The 20,126-nt window shown below is 37.3% G+C and overlaps 1 protein-coding gene across 4 annotated transcripts in view; it reads left to right on the forward strand.

The window, feature by feature from the left end:
- The window catches only part of CPED1 (cadherin like and PC-esterase domain containing 1), a 328,494-nt gene that overhangs the window by 106,786 nt on the left and 201,582 nt on the right, over window positions 1-20,126 (forward strand). For 3 of the 4 annotated variants that reach the window (XM_012177019.4, XM_060414813.1, XM_042248745.2), the window contains exons 5-6: window positions 9,808-9,940; window positions 11,919-12,087. In XM_012177019.4, coding sequence (XP_012032409.3) covers window positions 9,808-9,940; window positions 11,919-12,087 — 302 coding nt within the window. Of the gene's footprint in view, window positions 1-9,807; window positions 9,941-11,918; window positions 12,088-13,601; window positions 13,728-20,126 lie in introns of all 4 variants that reach the window. The other variant, XM_060414812.1, reaches the window with a different exon arrangement.

A 20,126-nucleotide genomic window follows, 5' to 3' on the forward strand; every position in this document is an offset into this window, starting at 1 on the left:
TGGGCGTGGCAGGGGGCCCAGAAAAAATGGCCCCTTTGAGAGAATGCTGAGCATTATGTTGTGGTAAGCAAACAAATAAAACACCCCCTCCAACAATAACACGGTTTATTTGTAAATAAACCTCAAGGTTTATTTTTCAGTACCTTTTTTTGGAAGGAAGGAGATCTAGGGACAAAATGGCAGCTAAAGGGGAATTAGCCTTACTCAACACATAGTGAAATTTCTGCCAAATTCTGCTTTTATAACCCTCTTTTTTTTTTTCCCTAGGCAACATTGTCAGCTCACCAAAACCCCATCCTGTACATCCTCTCTCCTTGTTGGTCTCTTTTTTCACTCTTCTCTTTCTGATTCATTTATATTGATTAAAGATCAGTTTTTCCCCCATTACTTCAAACAACATTACAAACTTGGTTCTCAAATTAGCATGTATCATTCTCTCTTAAAGGGGAAAAGAGGAACATAAAACCTATACTTTGATATTTTTTTCACTGTTACTCATTCATTTTCCCTTTACTTAGAGATAGCTTGAATTCTTTAGACTTAAAATGAGCTTGAATGTTTTCCACTACTTACAATCCAAGCTTTTGATTCAGCTTCCATTGACTGAGTCTACAGAGTCAAATTCTAGCAGAGAGTATGACTGTCATTTCATGACTTTGAACCCCTGAGTGATGCCATAGCTCACAGAATTTTTTAAAGCAATAACTGCCCATCCTTAATTTATTGAAAATGACTGAGATATTATTGGGTGCCAGAGAATTGTCTTCCCTAAAACATTTAGTGTGTTTCATAAGAAATAGCAAAATATAAATGACTTAGTATCCACTACCCACCTATTTAAAGTATAAATAGCAGCTTGGGCTTCGCTGGTGGCTCAGTGGTAAAGACTCCACCTGTAATGCAGGAAATATGGGTTCAATCCCTGAGTCAGGAAGACCCTCTGGAGGAGGAAATGGCAACCCACTCCAGTATTCTTGCCTGGGAAATCTCATGGACAGAGGAGCCTGGCAGGCTACAGTCCATGGGATTGCAAAGAGTTGGATGTGATTTATCAACTAAACAACAGCAACAACAACACGTAGCAGTTTAGACCTGGAAGTTCAGTCTGGGATTGCTGTTACAGGAACATGCAAATGAGTGGTCTTAATTGAAATAAAATGCTGATGTGAAAACTCTGTAGTCTGAGTTATAGTGTATTAAATCTCTGGAAAATACTATATGTATATAGAATTAATATTTTATGTAATACAAATAAGTATTTGTGTTATATATTAAATGTCACATATATAAATTAGGTAATACATATAATACACACATACACATATATGCTAAAAGCACCTTGGCAGTACAAAAGATGAGAGATGTATGGAGCAAACATGAAGAGTATTCTTATTAGAAAATAGTTATTTGAGTTTAATGTCCTGGCCTCAATTTTACCCAGAGTAGAGAGTTTAGGGGGAAAAATTCAAAATTAATCACCTAATTAACATCTTTAAAGACCAACAATTACTTAACATTTCAGATATGAAGACTCTTCCCCGCTTTGGTTAGTTCAGTCACTCTATTGTGTCTGACTCTTTGCAAGGTTGCAAAGGCTCCTTTGCACAAAGGCTGCTTTGTGCAAAGGATCCTGTAGCCTGCCAGGCTCCTCTGTCCATGGAATTCTTCAGGTAAGAATACTGCAGTGGGTTGTCATTTCCTCCTCCAGGGAATCTTCCCGACCCAGTGATTGAACCCACGACTCCCACATTGCAGGCAGATTCCTTACCACGGAGACACCAGGGAAGCCCCAAAGATGCAAAATAGGCCAAATGTATCTGGTTGATGGGCTTATCCAGCTTAGGGTGGAACTGAGACACTGTTTCAGAAACTCTGATCAGATTCTACCTGGCTTCTGACCCTTGTCTGTTTGTGTCCTCATCTATGAAGAGTGGACTCCTGTGTCACCCAGCTAAAACTGACAGCCACAGACTCCAATCATATTGCTGATTAATTGGAGGGAAAGAAGCTGAGAACAAAATGGTTCCGTTGGGATATATTTTTTCAGTGTCATAACCAGAAATCTTTTCTGACGTATTGCCATATTCTTGACCTATTTCTGGCATTGGGACCTCTGGTCCTCATTAGATTTCATTTGGGCAACTGCCTCTAGTCTCTGCATGTTCTCTATTTGTCTCACTCTTGGAGTCAGATATTATGAAAATATTGATATTTTAAATATGTACTGGTTCACATATAATAAGTTTATTTGTAAATACTATAGGAGTAGAGAAGGAAATTGATAGAAATATCATGTATACTTTATTATACCAAAAATATAGGGTGAAAATTGAAGATGGAGTTGGTCTGTGAAATTGCCATTAAAGAAGAGCTATGTTAATGCATGGTTTCATTTAAAATAGGTGCAATGACTCACTGTATTTGTGTATTACATTTAAATTGAGATTGCCTTCAATATACTTAAAAAGAATTTTGAATCACTGTTACAAACCTTTAATAAGTCATTACTTATTCTGATGTAGATGACATCAATAAAGTTTCATAGTTTACTCCAGAAAATGTTTAATATTAATAAAGTGATTAACTTATTTTCACAGTGAGTGGGCTTAGACAGCTACTCTGTTATCATATTTGTTGCATTCTAGGTACTAATATTTGTTGGAGGTTGTGTTTCAAATTGTTATTAATGATGCTCACTGATTTATACCAAATTATTCATCTTTGGTCTTACTGAAGTAGTAAAGTATTTTCTTCCCTTTTCTTTTCCCCTGGAAAATTTATGTCGAAAAGCATCAAGGTAAATTAAGTTGCCATAAGGTAAGAAAACGAGTCTTTCATGCTGTTTGGTCATTGCAGTGAAGTCACATGGCAAGAAAAGTGAAGTTGTAGTCTAGGCATAGCTGTTATTACCGAGGAAAAGGAGCAGAATTCAAGGTTTTATGTTGCCATGGTCAACACACGGAGCAGTCCATGGGGAAAATTATTTTTGTAGAATTGCATGACTTTGACACTTCCACTGAAAAAGAACAGAAAGGAGGGCATTTATGTCTTGCATTTACGTTACTGAATTCTCAGTAAGCAGTTGATTGATTGATTGGTTAGTTGGTGGAAACTTTATGCAATGACTATTCCTTTAAAGTACATTGCTATGAAATTGATCTGGTCATTTTTATGGCTCAGATTGTGTCTCCACTTATATCAGGACGTGGACTGCATCTCATTTCCTATAAAATAAAGTGGAAGTTATTCTTTATCCCAAAAAAGTGCTGTATTGAATTACTATGCCATTTGTATTTGTGGTTTGACACCCTTATGTAGTAACAAACATAGGAAAGATATGCTGAAACTATAGAGTGTCAACTATTGGTATCAAAGCCACATAGGTAATAATATAATAATGTCAGGTCTCAAAACAGGAATTTTGAGTTGCCTGACTTCAGCCTAGAATTATGTATTAATCATGCCTTTATGGGTTTGGTATATCCATTTTCTCAAAGGTACTCTTTAGCTAATGCCACTTGCTTAAAATAAAAGTAAAATTGTGTTAAGGAATTGATGTGTTTAAAGTATATAAATCCTCAGATTATAGCATTTAAGTTCAAGTGTAGGTCTGAAATAGTCCAGGGAGTTTCATCCATGTGTCATGAATTGTCTAGGGAGTTTTATTTATGTGTAATAAATCTGTTAACTAAGATCTGTTTCTGTTGACTAAGAACTTCTTGTACTGGTTGTTTGCAAAGGTCTGTTCCCGAACAAAATACAGAACAGACATAAATATTGTAGTAACTGGGTTAGCCCTTGGTTTACCCCATCTATGGAAACCTATCCTTAATAAAGAACTCTTTTTACAGCTTTACTGGTCAACCACAATGCTAAACTTGAGGGAAGTCACTAAAAGTTGCACGTGTCTTTATAAGCCTTCTACAGTAAGGCTGCTATGTTTAATTTTAGACTACATATTTGTGCTTACTATGCATACTTCTGCTTTCTTCTTAACTAACTAATGTGAAATGTCAGATGTTTAAGAATCACATAAAAGAAAATTTAATAGATTAGCCTTTTTTGGATAGCCAGCAGTGGTGAGAACCCCTTAGTGTTGGATGAATTCAAAAGGAATAGCATTTTAGTTACACTTTGAAGCTTCCAAAGTGACAAACAGGTTTTCTATGCTACAGAAAAAGATTATACTAAACTACTACAACCAGTAGCTATTTAGCATGTTTTTTTGAACATTTAACATATGCCCAGTGCTCTGCAAAGGACTTTAAAGGAAACTCTGTATTTAATCCTGTCAGCATCCGTATGAGATAGGTTCTTCTTTTTAACATTATTATTATTCTTCTCATTTTTCACAAAAAGACACAGAACTCAGAAAACTTAAGGAATTAGCTCATGGTCATATACCGTATGAATAAGAACCATTTATAGACAGGAATTAGAATTTTTAAAATAAATGTTATTTAGAATATCATTTGAAAATTAAAATATATATATATTGGTTAGCGACTAAATTACAATGAGCTGGACAATTTAGAACAGGTATCTTTATGGGTTTTACCCAGGTCTTCTCAGGCCCAGGTTCAGCTTGTGTGGTAAAAGCAAACAAAACCTGGGTCCCGAAACCCTCCCTCATGGAATGGCCCCTTCCTTACAAGGCGCAGCCGAGTCCCTTGGCCGTCTGCTGGTGACCTTCTCTTCATGGCTTCCTGTGCTCAGCATGGGTTCAGGGGCTCTGCTGCTCTGAGGCCTCTTGGCCTTAGACAGTTCACCTTGAGGTGTCCATCTCTGCCCCCCACTGGAGCTGCCCCATTGGTGCAGTGTCCTGATGAGATCGTAGCAAATCACACCACTCTAACGAACACCATGTTGAGAGAACAGCCATCCCTGCCAGTGGAGACTAGAGCTCACGGGGAGAGCATTTATCCCCTAGCTGCTTCCTTGCAGGACCCTGACTTGGAAGTGCCTGGGTACTTCTCCCTGCGGCCCTCACTCTTGCTTCTCTGTGTCCTCTCCCACAGCTGTGCCTTTTGCCTGGGTCTGTAATCAGCTCCCTCCTCGGCTAGGGGTGGTAAGAGCTTCTGTCGTTCAGCCCTGGGAGCTTCAGTGCCTGGCGTTGTTTCTTGCAACTCTACTCTTGCTTTTGTTATCAACTCTTTCTTTGATAGTCTCTCTTTTTAGTTTTATATTGGAGCATACTTGATTCGGGCTTCCCAAGTGGTGCTAGGGATAAAGAACCCTCCTGTCTATGCAGGAGATGTAGAAGGGTTTGATTCCTGGGTTGGAAAGATCCCCTGGAGGAGAGCATGGCAACCCACTCCAGTATTTTTGCCTGGAGAATTCCACAGACAGAGAAGCCTGGCGGGCTACAGTCCATGGGGCTGCAAAGAGTAGGACGTGACTGAAGCGACTGAGCGCGCACGCACGCAGAGTTGACTGACAGTGCTGCGTTAGTTTCGGGTGAAAAGCAAAGTGATTTAGTTACACACAGTCATACATCTGATTCTTTCTCAGATTCTTTCCCCATACAGGTTCTTATAGAGTGTGTGCATGCTGAGTTGTTTCAGTCGTGTCTGACTCTCTGCGACCCTATGGACTATAGCCTACCAGGTTACTCTGTCTATGGGATTCTCCGGGCAAGAATGCTGGAGTGCGTTGCCATACCCTTCTCTAGAGGATCTTCCCAACCCAGGGATCAAACTTGAGCTTCTTTTGTCTCCTGCATTGGCAAGTGCTTTTTTTTTTTTTTTTTTTTAACTGCTAGTGCCACACGGGAAGCCCTATTACAGAGTAGTGAGTATTAGTGGAACTCCCTGTGCTCTTCAGGAGGTCCTTGTTGATTATCTATTTTGGCTAGTCTCTGGTAGTGTCTTCGCTTTGATTCTGTCATCCATCTCTTTTCTCCCAGTGCCCTGACTGATAATTTCCTGGTTACAGCTTTAGCTTGTACATATATCAATTGTTCTGTTTAAGTTTGCTGTACATGAAAGTTCTGAGGCTATCTTGCAGGCTAAGGAGCAAGACTTGTAAACGCCCTCCTGCAGGAAGAACAGTGAATACATTCATAAATACTTATCTACACTTCTAATCTCAAAACCAATTGTTAATTATTAATTAAGGGCTTTTATCTTCGCTAGAAGTTTTAAAGCAAGAAATTAGTGGCTAAATTTAGCTTCCTAATATGAAATGCAAGACAATATTTAAACACTGGTGAAATATAATTATACTTTCACTATCACTTTCCTATTCATTATTAGCCACGGGGTAAAACATTAAATCAAACGCAATGTAAATTTGGCAGCTAATCTTTGCTAGTACAAGTGTTTTCCAGTGTTTAGTCTTTGCCTATGATGTATGTAATTACATGCCACATAGAAGTGAAAGAATAAATAACCAAATAAAATCTTTTAATACATTGAAATGCTCATTGTTCTCCAACTGCACATTAGCTTAACACCATCCCCTCCCCAAACTAGTTCATTGCTACAGCAGATATTTATTGCATACTTATATCAGTCTTATGGTCTATGATGTGAGAAGTTCAAAAGATTCCTGGAGAATGACATCCTGTATTCTAGAAGACTCCTTGACAGTGTCACAAGCCCATTAATCATTGGTTGGTAAGAAGTAAAATGAAACCCCAAGTTTAATCTTCCTTTATAGAAAACAACACAACAGTCATCAGGTACTTAGGACCCAGCCAACCAGATATTAGAATGTACGAAAGAGCAGTCTTCATGCATCTCTAACAAACTGTTCTTTTTACTCTAAGTGAGCAGTCAATTTATGGCTTCAGGACTCTTTCAGAAGAGCCAAGAATAGTCAATAGATAAGAGCACGTATGATACTTCGCATCTGTATCTGCTACCCATTGAGAACTCAAAGTGTGAGGTAGCAAAACCCAAAAGATACTTACCCCTCAGTATTTAATTACTTCCTGAAAATAAGCATGTTAATGAACTACAAGGCCATTTAGAAGACTAAATAGCACCTCATCTCCCAAATTCCTTCCAAACCCAGAAGCTGGTTTTGACATTGTTGGTAGGAGACTTTGAGGCTCCTCTCTGTGTTTGAGGGTCAAGGGATAAGGGGAAGGGAATATTTAAGTGGATTGAACTGGTTTACTGAGAAGACCTTGACAGATATACCCAATAAGGTTTTGGGTTTCCCTGGTGGCTCAGATGGTAAAGAATTTGCCTGCAATGCGGGAAGCCCAGGTTTGATACCTGGGTCAGGAAGATACCTTGGAAAAGGGAATGGACCCACTCTGGTATTCTTTCCTGGAAAATTCCATGGACAGAGGAGTCTGGTAGGCTACAGTCCATGGGGGTCACAAAGAGTCAGACATGACTGAAGCCACTTAGCACACATGCGATAACATTGTAGGTTACAGTGACTACCAACAAGTTTTTGACTCTGTTAAACAAGAACTAAGGATACTTAAAGCTTCCACACTTATTTATTAAAGCTTGATAAAATGTAGTTGCAGTTTTAAAAGATATTGATGGAACTTATTTATAATTTTTAGCTGTAATCAAGGGAAATTAAATAATTTTAGGTGTCAGGGGAGGTCTAATTAGAGTTGTGGGGATTTTTGTTTGATTTTTGTTTTAGAATTGTTCAAAGTAACCTCCAAACCTGGAATGATATAATGGAATGTCTGATACATACATATATATATATATATATATATATCACAAAAGGTAAAATTTACTTTAATCAATATTCAGTTTTATTACTGTCACAGTTTCAGGGGCTGATTTGGAAATTTGACATATTCTTGGCAGTTCCTACATTGGATTGCTTCAACTACATGTTTAGGCTTCTCCACTTGAACTAGGATGACATGAAATCATGTATTCTTTTGACATATTTGCTGACTACTTCTTCAAAACCATTGAACTCCTACCTTGGTGAAACACTTAATATGTTTAGGTTTTACAAAGTCACCTCTGCTTGGACTTCAAACTGGTGCTGTGCTTCCTGGTAGCAAAGGCAAAAGGGAAAGTAAAGGTGTTAGTCACTTAGTCATGTTTCCAAATCTTTGCGACCTGGACAATAGCCCGCCAGGCTTCTCTGTCCATGGAATTCTCCAGGCAAGAATACTGGAGTGGGTTGCCATTTCCTTCTCTGGGGGACAACTTCCTGACCTAGGGATCAAACCCAGGCCTCCTACATTGCAGGCAGATTCTTTACCATCTGAGCCACCTGGGAAGCCCAAGGGGACCCTGTAGCTGCACTGGCCAAGAATTGAACACTGGCCTCCTGCATAGCAGGCAAGAATTCTACCAGTGAATCACCCACGTCTATTTAGTTGCAAGGGGGGCGGGGGGAAGAACACCTCTTTTCTTACTGCAAAGGTGAAGGACTGTATTAATGCTTAAACTCTTGTAGTTGTGATGCTCAGGGAAAGAAATTACCTTAATGGCTCTTCATTTGTCACCCCTAGAAACAAGCAATTTGAATATTTCCTTTATTATGATATATTAGAACTTCATTAATAAGGAAGTCTTACAAACAGGCTATCATTTTTTGAGAAAGATCACACTGTGCTAAATAATGAGATATGGGAATACATTGAACAGCTTGACTTCTGCTGACTTTTACTTAAGAGCATGAAGTATTTTAAATTAGACTGTGTTAGTATTGATGAAACATGCACAAGGGGGGACATGATTTAAAGGTTTTATTCTATTTGGGGAGCTAGATAAATTGTGTAACTTAAAAATAAAGTGCTATGACCTGGCAGTAAGGAAACAACAACTCTTAATATGCTGTTGGAGAGAGTGAAATTGGGGCAACCTTTTTAGAAGGCAATTGAGTAATGTTGATCAAATTTACAATGCATTTACCCATTGATCCAAAAATTACACATATAGATTTGAATTCATCCCTAGATAAACTTGTAAAAGTACACCAGATTAGATGTTAAGTGTTCATTATAGTATTTTTGAAATAGCAGAAGAAAAACATCACAAAAATAATCTAAATACACAGCAATAAGGGAATGGTTAAATTAAATATATTCATTAAATGGAACACCCCAAACCATTAAGAAGTATAAGGTAATTCTGTATATGCTGATATGGATATACAGAATTACCTTCTATCAATATGTGTTCATAAATAAGTAATCATTGTTGGTTTTTACTTTTATACACCTAAAAAATTCACTAAATAATATTCTTGGAGAAGGAAATGGCAACCCACTCCAGTATTCTTGTCTGGAAAATCCCACGGACAGAGGAGAGGAGCCTGGTGGGCTATAGTTCATGAGGTCTCAAAGAGTCAGACATGACTAAGCGACTAAGCACAAATAATATTCTACAAAATAATGAAACACTTCTTGAGGTTATCAAGGTCAAGAAGCATGACAGACTCTAGCTTTTGAAGGACTGCCTTGTCAGGAAGTCAACTCAAGTTGTCTATGTAGTATTCTCATCACAAACAGAAGTCAGCTCCTACACCACCATTCCCTGAATCAAGAGTGCATCTCTAAGCCGTACAGAAGATAGGCCCTCCTGGGGAGGGAGAGGGACACATTGTATCTACTTCCTCTCCTGAGCAAGAAAATTTTAATGTTATTACAATTGTTTTACTAGTATATGGTAAGAGAACATACCACTAAGGAAAGGCCTCTCTAAACATGCCTTCGTGCTTGATGGATCTAACCTTGATTCAGAATGGAGAGAAAATTTGCTGCCTGTTTCCCCTGGACCCAGGAGGTTAACACAGCAAGACTCTATTTTGGAAGCCACTCCAAAAGGAAACAATAAAATGACTGTCTTTTGCTCTTTTGAATCTTTCCAGAATTGCAACTTCTGGTGAGCCCTTCTGTGTGTCTGAATCAGAGTATACAATTAAAGCTGAGGACTTCAAGTCACCTTTTAAAAACACTGAAGTCGCAGATGTGGAAACCAGGGGACTGGAGACGTGAACAGCTGTAAGCTAATCATTTTGAATTGTTACCCCAGGCATGCATTTTAGAAGATAGCCAATAAGAAAAAAAGCACTAGACACATCTAGGGGTTTTACATGTTTGAAATTTTAGGTTCTGTTACATAAACTTTCAACTATCTCTTCTTAATAAAGAATGCACCATCTATTTTCTTCTAGACTAATTCAAACCTCTCTTGCCATAGAATAAACATTTGGGTAAATAGGACTCTTATCTAGAAAGTTACATTAATGGAAATTGAATTTAAAAGCTTGACAGTGTGAAACTATAAAATTTTAACTTCCATTTTATATTCAAATAACAAACCTTAGTCTATGAGTATGGCTGAATGATTTTTTTCTAGTTATTTTTTTAGGGCTCTGAGAAAACAACTGTAGGGTACCAAGTTACTTAAGTTGCTCCCAGGGAAATGATTTTTTCATGTTGATAAATTACAGTGAAAAACTAAGAGATTTTAATTATCTTATCCAAGGCACAAAACAGTTTGCCTCATGTCATTTTATAATTTTTAGGTAGTATTTGAAAAATCATATGCATTTCTGCTTATGTAGACTTCAAAAGATGAAAAAGCACTCTCTTTTCATTGACCGAACTTAGATACTTGAAATACAGAAATAGGGTGCAGAAGAGAAAATAGCTATACATTTTGGTTGGAGAAGGAAATGGCAACCCACTCCAGTATTCTTGCCTGAAGAATTCCACGGACAGAGAAGCCTGGTGGGTTACAGTCCATGGGGTTGCAAAGAGTCGGACATGACTGATCGATTCACATACACACACATACATTTTGGTACCATTTATGATGGATGTGGCCTTCCATGGTGACTCAGACGGTAAAGATTCTGCCTGTAATGCGGGAATCGCAGGTTCCATCCCCTGGTCAGATAGATCCCCTAGAGAAGGCAACGGCAACTCACTCCAGTATTCTTGCCTGGAGAATTGCACGGATGAAGAGCCTGGCAGGCTACAGTCCATAGAGTCGAATTGCAAAGAGTAGGACACAACGGAGAGACTAACACACATACACACATGAGGAAAGTCTATTTCCTTCATCACAGAATATTCAGCTAGTGGGTTTTCCCCCCCTTTTTTAGACTGAAGTGTCTCCTGAAACTTCATCCCTCAAATTAACCCTTAATGATCATATGGTGTAGATTATTGCGTGCGTGAGTGCTCAGATGCTTTAGGCATGCCCAACTCTTTGAGACCCCATGGACTGTAGCCCGCCAGGCTCCTCTGCCCATGGGGATTCTCCAGGCAAGAATACTGGAGTGGGTTGCCATGCCCTTCTTCAGGGGATCTTCCCAACCCACGGATCGAACTCGCGGTCTCTTACGTCTCCTGCATTAGCAGGCAGGTTCTTACCACTAGCGCCACCTGTGGTTTATGAAAGTGAAAAGTGAAAATTTAGTCGCTCAGTTGAGTCCAACTCTTTGCGACCCCATGGACTGTAGCTTACCAGGCTCCTCCGTCCATGGGATTTTCCAGGCAAGAATACTGGAGTGGGGTGCCATTGCCTCCTCCAGAGGATCGTCCCAACCCAGGGATCGAACATCGTAGGCAGACACTTTACCGTCTGAGCCACCAGAAGTAGAATCAAATTAGTGGGGAAAGTATTTTGGCATACTTTTCATGATCTATCCACTACTGAGAAACAATATCTTGTAGAGGAAAAGATAGAACTCAGGTAGATAAGGGCAGAACAAGAAGATGTCAGGGGTTTCCTAAGCTTTTATATGGACCTCTTTTGTTGGGGATGGTACCAGATGTCACTAATGGTAACATTTTTTTAGGTCTTTAAACCTTATTTTTGGTATTATTTTAGCCTTTGTTTAAGGAAGCCCATACACTGAAGGCTGGGGCCCAAGGAGTGAAAGATGGGGTGTGCAAAGCGCTGAGGTAATTTAAAAATTACATACTCACTCCAAATTATGGAGCTTTAATTCTGTTTTGTATTTTTTAGGAATCAAACCACAGCCCTTGCTCCACAAGAAACACTCTTGAGAGCCAAAGATTTATCTGTAATTCTTAAAGCATATGTACTGGTGACATCCTTAACTCCTCTGCGTGCATTCATTCATTCGACTGGCATGGTTTGGAATCCACCAAAGAAAAAACGCTTCACTGTCAAGGTAAAATTTCCATCGAAGCAGTTATTTCCCACAAAGTATACCGAAGATAAGTAAAGTGAGTTGGGCTGCCTTTTTTTGACCTTCATGATTATCAACTCCCATGCAACAAAGATTGTATCGTTTTATTGCTGCAAGCAGAGATTTTCATTTAATAAGTGTAGTTCACAAATTACCTAGAAACAGCTTCACTCGAGATCACAAAGGCTACATCTTTTTTTTTTCCCCTCAATTTATCATTTTAACGGTTCTTTGACTCATTATAAAGCTAGTTTTCAGCTATGGTCTGTTTTTCTTGAGTTGACTTTCTACTTAAGAAAAATGTAGTCAGTGCAACAAAGGAAAATATAGTTTTGCCCTTATGCTTTTTGCTTCATTTTTAGGAAGCATAGTACCTATTTCATTTTGCCATTCAATATGGAATATTTGTTGAGTAAAAAACACCTCTCTCAAGGATGCCTGACATAGTGAGCCCTGATATAAAGCATGATGAGAAAGTTTTCAGGAAAGAAGTTAATAATAACCTCCAAAAAGTTTAGTTATAAGAGGTAATTTAGCTTAGTTCAGTCAAAAATAAAGTCTAATAAGAGTACATTTGATAAATTTTAAAGAGTTTCTGATTTTACAAAATTAATTGTCCAAATCACAGGTAAGAGGAAATACATACATGCTTTCTTTCAGTTTCCTCCCACTTCCTCTTATCTGTTTTCTGAACAATTATTTCTATAAAATCAAACAAAATGCCTTCAAAGAACAAATACCACACAATCCCACTTACAGAAGGAATCTAAACTAGTCAAACTCACAGGAGCAAAGAATAGAATGGTGGTTACCAGGGACTGGAGAGGTGTTAGTCTAAGGGTATAAAATTTCAGTTATGCTAAATAAGTCCTAGAGATGTACATACTTACAGTATAGTGCCTATAGTGAATAATACTGAGATTTGCTAAGAGGACAGATTTCAAGTGTTCTTATCACTAAACAAATAGGTAGGGTGGAGGGAAACTTTTGGAGGGTATAGATATGTTTATAACTTGATTGCGGTGATCGTTTCATAGGTATATATGTATCTCTAAACTTATCATCTTGTATATATTAAATATGTACAGATTTTTGTATTCTAATCAGAATAAAATGGTTTAATAAAAAGAGAAGGCACAAGTACCTCATAATTTCAAGAGATTTAAAAGTGACTATAATTGATACTTTTCAGAAGTTATCTTACATAAACTACACTTTAAGTTTTGGAAAATCTTCCAACAGTGAAAGATTTTTAAAAGGCACGTTTAAATATTGTCAGTGAAAAAACAGATAAGCATGATGAAAGATGCAAGGGTTACATCGCTTAGTAAAATAGATAACTGATATTGTAAGGAAATGGTGTTAATGACTTAGGTCTCAAGGGTAGTTAAATTTAAGGACAATAATCAGTATATTATATCAGTGTATATGATTTTTAATTAATCATGAAAAACTGGAATCTAATTTGGTTTGTCTTTTGTGTTATCTCCTACAAGTCTTCACAGTGGCTATTTATATTCCCTGCTGCTGCTACTGCTGCTAAGTCGCTTCAGTCGTGTCCGACTCTGTGCAACCCCATAGACGGCAGCCCACCAGGCTCCCCCGTCCCTGGGATTCTCCAGGCAAGAACACTGGAGTGGATTGCCATTTCCTTCTCCAAATTTATATTCCCTAAGAACCTTTAATTAATTATTCTCCAATTGCCCTTTTCTGTTAAATTGAATTGTATGAAATTGCTGACAATTGTGACCTACAAAAAATTACAATTTCCTATGATTCAACCAAGTAATTGGAACTTGGATATAGAGAGATACAAGAATCATATTCCTCAACTCATGTCACGTTCATGTATTTGGAAAATGTTTCTTGAGCAGAGATCAGAATCCCTGTCCTGTAGAACTTGCAACATCTATCTATGTGTGCAGTCTTCTTGTTTTATCTATTCTATTTATTACATTTTATTCCCAGTTCCCACTTAATTCTCCTTCCCCTCAAGTGTGAATCACTCAGTCGTGACCGACTCTTTGTAACCTCATGGACTGTAGCCCACCCAGATCCTCTGTCCTTGGAATTCTCCAGCGAAGAATACTGGAGTGGTTGCCATGCCCTTCTCCAGGGGATCTTCCTGACCCAGGGATGAAACCTGGGTTTCCCGCATTGCAGGTAGATTCTTTACCGTCTGAGCCCAGAAACCCCTCAAAGGCCATCATTATAATGACTTAATGTGTATTTTTTGTGGATATTTTTGTAAAATAAGCTTCTTTACTTTGTTATACATGTCAGTATTTGTAGTATATAAATTGTATTATATTAGATAATTTTTTTCTAACCTTTTTTTTTAATGCAGCACTGCATACTTTTAGGAAGAAACCATGCACATCGCTGTGTGTACATCTTCTGTGTTACTTTTCACTGATTTATGGTATTGCTAATGTGTGTTGCATTGTATTTTACCTATCCACAGCTCCAGTGATAGACATCCTGATTGCTTCAACTCTTAGCTGAAGCAAACAATACTTCAAATGTACAAATCCTTCTGTTTGACTCTTTATGAACCTGCATATCATTTTCTGAAAAATACATACCCAGAGTGGAATTGCTGGGTCATAAGATAGGGGTTCATTTGATAGAATTAAATAATGTCAGTTTGCCCTTCAGAATGCATATATCCATTTCCATGCCCCAACAATTAGGCCAATATTTGACCTTTTCCAGCTGTGTCAAGTGAAAAGTGGGAACTCATTCTTGCAAATAGCTCAATTTGTCATCTATTAACCTTACTATATGGGCTTCCCTGGTGGCTCAGATGTTAAAACGTCTGCCTCCAATGCGGAAAACCCGGGTTCGATCCCTGGGTTGGGAAGATCCCCTGGAGAAGGAAATGGCAACCCACTCCAGTATTCTTGCCTGGAGAATCCCAAGGACGGAGGAGCTTGGTAGGCTACAGTCCACGGGGTCACAAAGAGTGACTTCACTTTCACAACCTTATTATAGTGCCCTGTTTTGATTAGAAATCTTCAACTGATTAATCAAACTCATTTTTTCCTTATGGTTCCTCTTCAGAAATTTGGTCTCAGAGATCATTTCTTATCTCTTAAGTCACAAAGATGTACTTCTCCACTTTTTCCATTACCTTTATAATTTTTTCTGGACATATAAATATTTAATTAAGTTAGAGTTCCACCTCTGATGCAGTTTTTTTCTCTATATAATTGGTTCTCATGAGCTAAAAACTTATTATTCCCTATGAATCCGCTATCACATGTATTGTATAACATTCCACCTGTATACGGGGATGCCTCTGGGATTTCTGTTCTGTTTCAGTTGGCCCACTTGTTTTTATTATTTTGGCAATATAAATATTTATTCATGGTTGACAGGGGAGGTTCACCTTTTTTACTTTTTATTTTCAAGATTAGGTTAACTATATGGTAGACATTTATTCCTTATAAACATTTTAGAATATCAAGTATACTTTTTAAATCCTACTAAAATTTCAATATATAATAACATTGAATTTATAGTTTAATTTTTGAAGAATTGATTTTTATAATATTAAGTCTCTCTGTTATTCGGGTCATTTTATTTGTCCTTTGTTAGAGTTTATTATTTTTTCCTCCACAGAGATCTTATATAGTGTTGCTTAAATTTACTTCGAGATTCTCTAAAGTATTTTTTATATTGGTTTTTAAATTATATTTTCCAGTTGGTTATTACTAGGATAGTCCGTACATGCTAAGTTGCTTCAGTCGTGATTGACTCTTTGCAACCCTGCGGACTGAAGCCTGCCAGGGTCCTCTGTCCACGGGATTCTCCAGGCAAGAACGCTAGAGTGGGTTGCCACTTCCTTCTCCTGGGGGGTCTTCCTGAGCCAGGGGTCAAACCCGTGTCTCATCTGTTTTGTCTCCAGCACTGGCAAGTGGGTTCTTTACCACTCGTGCCACCTGGGAAGCCCATTATTAGGATTGCAAGCATTGCGGGCGAATTCTTTCCCATCTGAGCCACAAGGGAAGCCCATTATTAGGATAGAGAAATTCTGCTTTTAGAGTCGAACTTCTGTTTGATAAACTTGTTTCAGTAAGTTCACTATCAACATCATTGGTTTTACTAGATGTTTTATCTGCAAATAAAGCCATGTTAATCTCTTTTCCCTTTAATTCTTAGTTATCTTTTCTTCTTCCTTTTTTTTTTTTTAATCTTTTTCTTGACTAATGTTGTCCAGGATAGCCGATACTATCTTTAAAAGTAGAATTCATAGTGTTCTTGAGTTGAGTATCATTTAAGATGGACACATCTTAGGTTTCTCTGTTAAGTAAAACGCTTACAGTAGGTTTTATGTATTTAACCTTTACAATCTCTGCCAAAGCAAGGAGAATAGTACAGTTAACTGCAGTGGGTCTATCATTAGCCATTCAGTTAATTTCAGTTATCATTTCAGTTAATCATGGTTATCCTCATGTTCATCTGGTGTATTTTGTTGCTAGATTTTCTTTTGATTACAAGCTCCCTGCATACATGAGATTAAACCTACTTGATTTTTCTGGACTATTTTCAATCCTCTGTTGAATTCATAAAAATTGTAAAATTTTTATACCTATGTTCATAAATGATGTGGACTCATATTTTCTTATGTTTCTCATATGGTTTTTATATTTTACATTATTTGTGTTTGTAGCTTCATAAAGTTAAGCTGGATAATGTTCACTCTTTCTCAGTTTTTTGGATCAGCTTATATAAGAGAGGAATTAGATTGCCCTCAAAAAATTTGATACAAGTCTCTTGAAAGAATAGATTTGAAGGGTTTTTTAAAAACAGCATTGATGTTTCAATTTATTGAAAACATTTTGGTTGATTTTAAGTTCTCAGTTTCTTCATGTACAGTTTGGTATTTTGGGGGAGGGGTTACCAGTTTCATCAAATTTTTAAATTCTTTACTGTATATTAGATTATAATGTTTTTATTTTTATATCCGTTGTGTTTGCAGCTATTTCATCTTTTTCAGTTTATCCTTTGTAGATAAGCATTATGCATTTTCTTCTTATTTTCCTATTAAAATTGTCAGAAGTTTTTCTGCTGGTTGGTTAAATCTTTTTAAAGAAAACAGGTTTTTACTTTGCTAATTTTTTCATCATTTTGATGTTGTTGTTCCCAGTTTCACAGATTTATGCTGTTATTTGCATCATTTCTTGGCTTCTAGTATTTTGTTTGCTCTGTTGTTCCTTTTTAGTTTCTCATTTGAATGTTTGCCTCCTTCACGCTTAACATTTTTGTTTCCTAGCAAGAATGGCTAAAGCTACACATTCCTTCTATGCCCTGCTTTAGTCATGTCTCATAAATTTCAAATTATCTAATTCTAAATACTTTTTAATATTCTTTACGATTGCCTTGCTTAGCTCAAGGTATTTGATAACATATTCAATTTATAAAGAAAGGATTCTTTTTCAGCTATCCTTTTGTTATGAATTCCTGATTTACTGCATTATTATCAGAGGACAAATCCTATATGCTACTGGTATCTTGGGATTTATCCATGCTTTCTTTTAATGACTAATAATCTTTATATTAAAAAAAAATCTTCCATGAGTGCTTAGAAACAAAAACTCTACATGGGTATAGAATTCTATATATATTTAACGGCTGACTTATTAATCATATTCTGCAGATACTTGATTTCTTCCTGTCTGATCTAATAGTTGCTAAGTGGAATGTGTTAAGATCTCTGGCTAAAATTGTTGGTCTGCTTCTCCCCTTCATTCTGGTAGTTGAATATTCTGATATCATGTTTGTTACCTATTATAACGGCTACAACTTCTTTTTCCACAGTTCCTCTTTGTGCATGCATGCTCACTCGCTCAGTCGTGTCCAACTCTTTGCCACCCCGTGGACTGTAGCCTGCCAGGCTCGTCTGCCACGAATTTTTCAAGCAAGAATACTGGAGAGGGTTGCCATTTACTACTGTAGGAGTTCTGCCCGACCCAAGAATCGAATCCATGTCTTTTGAGTCTCCTGCATTGGCAGGCAGTTTCTTTACCGTTGTGCCACCTGGGAAGCCCATAGTTCCTTTAGCCAGTATATTTTGCTTTCTTTTGTCTTAGGATACGACTGCTAAAATTCTATTTCAGTCTATGTTCGATTTTTGTGAATTTTCTTTTGGTTCATGTTTTTGTTTTCACATATGTTTAAAAAATTTTTCCCTTTTGACATATCTTTGTGGTAAATCTATGTTTTAATAGTCAGTAGAGTCTTGAAATTTATTGTTTTCACCCAATCTGAGAATCTTAATTTTTTAATTTATGATTTTTAATTGACTTGCATAGATTATTTAGAACTTATTCCTCCTATCTTATTTTTTAAAATTTTCAGTGCATTCATTTGTTTCATTTAAAATATCTTTTCCTGTTTTTCACTGTAGAGAAGAAATTTTCTTCTGTTAGCTTAAAAGTTATTATTCTTAATGTAACATACTGTGGATATCCTTCATTTGAGACATACACTCATGCTTATTTTCTCCTATTCTTAAATTTTAGTATCTTCCACTCTGCCCCCTCATGACTAATGCCATTTGCTGTCTATACCACTTCTCCATATCCCATCATCACAGTGTAGATTTAAACATTCTGATTGAAATAATCATTTGGGTGGGGTTATTTTCTTAAAAAACAAAGCCATAATCAAACTTTATCAAGGAATTTGTCACCTTCATATCCCCTGATTATTCACAGCATCCTCCTAGATTTGCTTCTTTTCTTATCTGTGTTTTCAGTTTGAGCCTGAAGTCTTTACTCTTTAATTCCGGGGAATTTGTTTCCATTATTTCTTGTAATATTTTTGCCACAGTATTTTCCTCTGTTGTTCAAATTTCGACCCCTTCATTTCATGTGCTAATACCCCTTAACTTGAGAAAGTGAAGTGGCTCAGTCATGTCTGACTCTTTGCGGCCCCATAGACTATAGCCTACCAGGCTCCTCATCCATGGGATTTTCCAGGCAAGAGTACTGGAGTGGGTAGCCATTTCCTTCTCAACTTGAGAACTATGTACATTTTTACTTACAGCTATTGATTTCTTACTGTTTTTCCTCTTGATTCTTTTTAATGACCCTTTTCTATATTTCATTTTCCTACCATCTACCATTATTTCTAATTTGAGGATATTAATCATGCTTATTTTAAATCCCTAACTCATTGATTTTTTCTTTTATAATTTTTATATTGGAACATAGTTGATTAACAATGTTGTGTTAATTTCAGGTGTACAGCAAAGTGATTTCGTTATACATATACATGTTTCTATTCTTTTTCAAATTCTTTTGACATTTAGGTTGTTACATGATATTGATCAGAGTTCCCTGAACTATGCAGTAGGTCCTTGTTGGTTATCAGCTTTAAATACAGCAGTGGGCGCATACCATTCCCAAACTCCCTAAATATTCCCTTTCACCCACTCTTCCCCACTGGTAACCATAAATTCATTCTTTAAGTCTGTGAGTCTGTTTCTGTTCTGTAAATAAGTTCATTTGTATCATTTCTTTTTAGATTCTTCATATAAGCAATATCATATTTCTCTTTCTCTGTCTGACTGACTTCACTCATTATGACAATCTCTAACAACCATGTCGCTGCAAACGCCTAGCTCATTAATTTTAGAAGTCCAATGTTCTATACATTGCCACAGAGCCCCTGTGGCTTTAGAAGCATGGTTTTAGAAGCATGATATATGGCATTTAGTTTATTACTTTTTTTTTTGAGGTGGTTGTACTTTTCACGTGTGCCCTCTTTTGTTCTTTGAGCTTAAGTTATCCTTCAGATACTATTTATTCTAGTAGTTATCATATCAGGGGAAGGCCAGGTAAATCCGAAGGGGATGGAAGACTTCCCTGGTGGTCCAGTGGTTAAGAATCCACCTTGCCAGTCAGGGGACGCGGGTCCGATCCCTACTGAGGAACTAAGATCTCGCGTGCTGGGGAGTAGCTAAGCCCGCGTGCGGCAACTGCTGAGCCTGTTCATCGCAGCGAGAGAGTCTG

The sequence above is a fragment of the Ovis aries genome, chromosome 4 (genome assembly GCF_016772045.2).
Source record: "Ovis aries strain OAR_USU_Benz2616 breed Rambouillet chromosome 4, ARS-UI_Ramb_v3.0, whole genome shotgun sequence".
Classification (NCBI taxonomy): Eukaryota; Metazoa; Chordata; class Mammalia; order Artiodactyla; family Bovidae; genus Ovis; species Ovis aries.